This window comes from Ctenopharyngodon idella, chromosome 17, assembly GCF_019924925.1.
Source record: "Ctenopharyngodon idella isolate HZGC_01 chromosome 17, HZGC01, whole genome shotgun sequence".
In the NCBI taxonomy this organism is placed as follows: Eukaryota; Metazoa; Chordata; class Actinopteri; order Cypriniformes; family Xenocyprididae; genus Ctenopharyngodon; species Ctenopharyngodon idella.
The window spans coordinates 16,911,501-16,917,500 of record NC_067236.1 but is presented as its reverse complement, the minus strand read 5'-3'; the positions used below and the strand labels follow the sequence as shown (position 1 = coordinate 16,917,500).

At 37.8% G+C, this 6,000-nt stretch overlaps 1 protein-coding gene across 3 annotated transcripts in view; it reads left to right on the top strand.

Annotated features, from left to right (window-relative positions):
* efr3ba (EFR3 homolog Ba (S. cerevisiae)) overlaps positions 1 to 6,000 on the top strand; it is a 36,332-nt gene that overhangs the window by 24,765 nt on the left and 5,567 nt on the right. For all 3 annotated transcript variants that reach the window (XM_051868569.1, XM_051868568.1, XM_051868570.1), the window contains exons 11-19: positions 1 to 77; positions 218 to 269; positions 419 to 591; positions 2,795 to 3,032; positions 3,245 to 3,373; positions 3,455 to 3,522; positions 4,951 to 5,078; positions 5,267 to 5,358; positions 5,454 to 5,502. The exon at positions 1 to 77 is cut by the window's left edge and continues 35 nt beyond it. In XM_051868569.1, coding sequence (XP_051724529.1) covers positions 1 to 77; positions 218 to 269; positions 419 to 591; positions 2,795 to 3,032; positions 3,245 to 3,373; positions 3,455 to 3,522; positions 4,951 to 5,078; positions 5,267 to 5,358; positions 5,454 to 5,502 — 1,006 coding nt within the window. The remainder of the gene's footprint in view (positions 78 to 217; positions 270 to 418; positions 592 to 2,794; positions 3,033 to 3,244; positions 3,374 to 3,454; positions 3,523 to 4,950; positions 5,079 to 5,266; positions 5,359 to 5,453; positions 5,503 to 6,000) is intronic.

The following is a 6,000-nucleotide window of genomic DNA, read 5'->3' as shown; positions in this document are numbered from 1 at the left end:
TCAGAAGTCATGCTGTTCATCATTGGTAAAATTCCTGTGCCTGGCATGTATCCGGCTCTGGGGTCGGCCAACACCGGGTGAGACAGGGTTACAACCTAGAATTTATAAATTAAACACTTTTACAGTGTATTTCTGCTGGCCCAAGATGAAAATGAGGAATATCACAGATAAACGCCAGCGTAGCAAGAATATGTGTTTTGTCTGTTTCTGGTTTCAGGGTTGAGGGCAGTAGGATGATCCAGATTATGCTGCTAAAGTCTCTGCTGCAGGTGAGCTGGTTTGTGTCAGTCATAATCACACGCTGTGCCTTGCGGAGGGCCATTTACTCCCCCTGCTGTTTCATGATATCCACAGTTGCTGATGCAGTCCAAACGTCTTGTGTGCCTTTTAAACATCAGTCTCTCTCTTTCTCCTTCAGGTAACAGCAGGATTCCAGTCTACGAACATTTTGACAGCACTGCCCACCTCATTCCTGGACCCTCTCTTGTCCTTTACTTTGATGGAGGACGCAGAGATCCGTCTACTCGTTCTCGACATCCTCATCAGCATCATTGATCGTCATGACAACCGGCACAAATTCTCCCCTGTCAGGTTCGGGCACACTGAAAACTCCTTGAGATAGGCTTACCCCACCTTTAAGCAATCTACAATGGACCTCTAATAAAAATAACCAAACTATCATGCTTTGAAATATGTCATGACTTAAAACATTTTATTGTTGTAGTGTAGTCCTTCTCTAAAAATGATTTTGTTTTATTTGACATATTTTTTTTAGATTAAACCTAAGGAAGTGTAACCATGCATGATCAGTTAAATACCTAAATGCTTAAAGGTGGGGTAAGCAATATTTCAAAAACGCTGTTTGGAAGTTAGTCGGACCGACACACCAGCAAACAACAACAAACGTGTAGCCAATTAGCATTAGGGGGCATATGACGGTCGAGGAGAGTTGAGGAAGGAGCAAGAGGGAGAGTTGAAGGAAGACTGCAGAAAGAGAGATGAGACACAATATAAAAGAGAAAAGCTGAAAAGAATATCAGTGGAATGAAAGGTTATGACTAGGCAAGATCTTTAGGACCCGTGTTAATATTAGAAAAGGTTTCCAGTGCTAGAAAGAAAGTGGGAAGGCCTGAAAACAGACGAGGAGACTGCTTTGAACACTGGGTTTATGTGTCATTGATTGTCTGGAGCTGCTGTGCTGTTGGCGACTAACAACAAACTCTTGTTTGTGTTTTCTATTGTGTACTGTACATTCATTTTTTGTGCTTCCTTGTTCCTTTCATCATCTGCGCAAAAGCATTATTTTGTTGCACGTCAGCTGTGATACAAAGACATCCACTCTTGTATTGCGTGTGTAACAGAGGCCAGCTAGTAAGAGATGTGCAGGTGAATCTCAAGAGGTGCACTGATGGCCGCTAGAGAATGCGGTGTTTAGTGTTATTGTTAGTGCACTCGGCGAGCGGGGTTCGAGACCGGTTCGGTGCAGGGTGGTTAGGATTAGAGGGTGAGTTTTGGAGGCGGAGTAATGAAGAGAGGGGTGTGTTTGTTTGGGTTTATTTCAAATATCAACAGCGTTTTTGAAATATCGCTTAGCCCACCTTTAATAACTTATTTATACCTATGGAAGCTTATTTCCGCCATTGAATAAAAAAATAAAAAAGGTAATTGCGACTTTTTTCTAACAATTTTGACTTTTTTTCTCAGAATTGAGTGTTCTAAAGTCAGAATTGTGAGTTAGTAAGTCAGAATTGCAAGTTCTAAAGTCAGAAATGCGAGTTCTAAAGTCTAAATGCGAGTTCCAAAGTCAGAATTGCGAGTTCTAAAGTCAGAAATGCGAGTTCTAAAGTCTAAATGCGAGTTCCAAAGTCAGAATTGCGAGTTCTAAAGTCTAAATGCGAGTTCTAAAGTCAGAATCGGTGTTCTAAAGTCAGAATTGCGAGTTCTAAAGTCAGAATTGCGTGTTCTAAAGTCAGAATTGCGAGTTCTAAAGTCAGAATTGTGAGTTCTAAAGTCAGAATTGCGTGTTCTAAAGTCAGAATTGCGTGTTCTAAAGTCAGAATTGCGAGTTTTAAAGTCAGAATTTGCGAGTTCTAAAGTCAGAATCGGTGTTCTAAAGTCAGAATCGGCGTTCTAAAGTCAGAATTGCGAGTTCTAAAGTCAGAATTGCGAGTTCTAAAGTCAGAATTGCGTGTTCTAAAGTCAGAATTGCGAGTTCTAAAGTCAGAATTTGCGCGTTCTAAAGTCAGAATTGTGAATTCTAAAGTCAGAATTGCGTGTTCTAAAGTCAGAATTGTGAATTCTAAAGTCAGAATTGCGTGTTCTAAAGTCAGAATTGCGAATTCTAAAGTCAGAATTGTGAATTCTAAAGTCAGAATTGCTAGTCCTAAAGTCAGAATTGTGCGTTCTAAAGTCAGAATTCTGAGTTTATATCTCGCAATTCTGTCTTTAGAACTCACAATTTTGACTTAATAACTTGCAATTGAGAGAAAAAAAATCAATTATACTTTTTTATTTTTTATTCATGATGGAAACAAGCTTTCATATATACCTGATTTGACCCTTACAAAATATTTTTTCATTGGTACAACTTCATATTACTCATTTTAAATAATATTTTAGTTTGTAATGTACTGTAGTGATACATTATAGTACCATGGTAGTTTTGGTACTTTTTGTTCTGCTCTTATATGTAGTTTTAACCCATATTTAGTGAAAAAGTTTTGCACTTTTACTACAGTAGGTCCATGAGGGTTAAAGTTACCTGAAAGTGCATTTTTTCTGTTGTTTTCTACAGAATTATACCAGATATCTCAGTACTAAAGCTGAAAGTAGACAAATGCTCAAGACAGGATAACCTGTTCATGAAGAAACACAGCCAGAGGCTGTACCGCCACATTTACCTGGCCTGCAAGGAGGAAAGCAGCGTCCAGCGACATTTTGAGTCTCTTCATATGCTGCTGGGGTTGATCTGTGTGGAACTGGCCAATGAAGAGGTGGTGGTGGACCTGATTCGACTGGCTTTGGCCTTACAGGTGTTACTCTCACTCCCTGTGATATGTTCTGTGGACACACCAGTGGACATGTATAATAATAAATGTTAAAAGCTAACACAAGTCGACTTCTCTTTACAATATGCTCAAGTACTTACTGTATAGTATTCAGCTGTGTCATAAAAGTGTCTGTCAACCTGCAATATAATAACAATAGTTTTTTTTCTTTTCCACTGATGCATCCTCTTCCTCAGGACCTGGCCTTGACTGAAGAGGCTCTTCCTATATATACCCGCTGTGCCATCCACGCTCTGTCAGCTGCTTATCTGAACCTCATCAGCCAGCTGACCACTGTGCCCACCTTCTGCCAACACGTCCATGAGGTGATCTATCTATCTATCCGTCCACCTATGTCTGTCTGTCTGTTTGAGGGAGTAACAGTTAAAGGGTTTTGTTTTCTGCAGGTGATCGAGTCAAGAAAGAAACTGGTCCCTTTCCTGCTTCCAGAGGATGTTCTAGTTGAGAGCTCTAAGTAAGCAACACTTGCAGTCTTCAAAACACTGTAGAGTCTGCTCAGACTACCATTTATTTTTTTGCCATGGTTCACACTAACAGACCGACAGAAACGTGTAGTTCTGTCTCATTTCTCATAAACATATATGTCCTGGGTCTAGAAACGTGCTGTATAGTTTTTTGTAAGTCTTGTGGTTATGGTTAAAGGGGTCATGAACTGCATTGTTTTATTGGTTTATAACGTTTCCTAGGGTGCACTTATAATGTTCGTATGATTTTTACATCAAAAATTGACATAATTTAAAAAATAATTTATAGCATTACATTTAGATCTATGAGATTATATTTAGATCGTGGCATGAAAGGTTGCAGTGATGAGCATTGTAGCCAATCACAGACATGTTGTTGAGCGCATGAAAGCAGTGATCTCGTCATTGCAACTCAATTTCTGTACGCTAATGAATGCTTTCATCATAACAGTGCAAACACAATGTAAATAAGAGATGCGTTTATTCTAACAGAAGATTTCCAGAACTCAGTCGCTGATAAACTCGTGCTGTTTGATTGACAGCTCCAGCGATTGTAAAAGGAGCGTTCTTTGATCACTTTCTATATATATAATTTCATCACATTTTAAATAACAGATTATTTTCATCCTACTAAGAGAAACAATGTGAAGTTGAATGTTTAGTCACTGGTTTGATTTACTGACACATAGACAAAGAACATCTGACTTTACATGAATCATTACATATCAGATCAGGCATTAGAATGAACATAGTTACTTACATGTTGTTGCATTACTGTTGAGTCCATATCGTAAAAGTCTGTTTGCGAAGCTTGCGTTGAAATTGTGACCGATTTATCAAAGAATCAACAGTGAAATGTACCAAATACAAATAAATAAAGCTCAACTGAGACATTCACATTGTTAAAAATAAATAACCACATTCCTAGCATTAGGATCCTTTGGAAGATAATGTTATTTTTAGCCCAGTGAGTGATCCTGTGCTCTTCTCGCTAAAACGATGGTGGGCGGGGCCAAAGTTGCAATGATGAAGTAGGCAGTGATTTTCTTCTGCAGAGGCAGTCTTTTGTCACACTATTACGTAATAAAGAGGCACATTCCTCGAGTTGTTATCTGGGCTTGGTTACAGTATCTAACAAGGAAGTTTTTATTTCTGAAACTTACAGGATATTCTTATAGTATGATGACCTCGTATTTATCAAAATCTCAAGAAAAATTTAATTTCGCAGTTCATGACCCCTTTAGTGCTCCTTCACATCATCATGGGGACAATTTTGACTGTGATATGCTGAGCAAATTGTTATTAATGCATTAAACCCACTAAACATCCAGAGATCTCTTAACTAACTAGTTTTTAATGCCTCAGAAGAGCGTATCCGTATTAAGCTGAAGAATAGCTTTAGTCTCTTTCTCTTTCAGGATCCCAGAGAAGCTGGAGAAGGTGGAAGGAGAGGTGCTGTTTGTGCAGGCTAAGATAGCAGAGATGCTGGGTGGCAGTGGATACAACACAGAGAGACTGGCCGCACCATACATCCCACAGATCACAGGTCAGACCCTCAACCTGAGATTTAAATACACTGAAACAATATGTCCGGTCATATTTTTTGTCTTTTTTTGTCATCATTAGACATACAGAGGGCATTTCACAGTTTAATATAGTACAGCTGAGAATTTTTTTCTCTGGGATTCTCCATAATACAGTACATTAAAATATTTTTTTATTTCTGTAACTCAGATGAAGACAGACTGTCCAAGCGAAAGAGCATTGGAGACACCGTCTCTCTGCAGTTAGAGATTGATTCTAGAAACAGTCCAGAGAAAGAACAGGTAACACTGCTGTGCGTGTGTGTGTGTGTGTCCACCTCATAGAATTGGATCTGCTATCAGCTATATTTTGTCATCTATTATCTGTATCCTTACAGAGATCCACAGCAGAGCAAATAACATTTGAAACTCTTAAACAAGCCATTGGTAAGTCTTGCATGATTTGAGAGTTTACATTCATTAACACTGTATGTACATTACCACTTAAAAGTTTGGGGTAAGTAAGTACATTTTTTTTAAAGTAAAATACTTTTATTAAGCAAGGATGCATTAAATTGATCAAAAGTGTCAACAAAGATATTTACTTTGTTACAAATGTTTTTTTTAGCTATATATTTATCGCAGAATGCTGAAATAAGTATCACTGTTTTTACAAAAATATATAGGAGCATAAAAATGATAAATCAGCATATTAGAATGATTTCTAAAGGATCATGTGACACTGAAGACTGGAGTAATGATGCTGAAAATTCAGCTTTGCATCACAGGAATAAATTACATTTTAAAATATATTAAAATGCATTTTAAATTGTAAAAATTATTTCCCAATATTACTGTTTTTACTGTATTTTTGATCAAATAAATTCAGCCATGGTAAGCATAAGAGACTTATTTTAAAAACATTAAAAGATCTTACCCTAAACT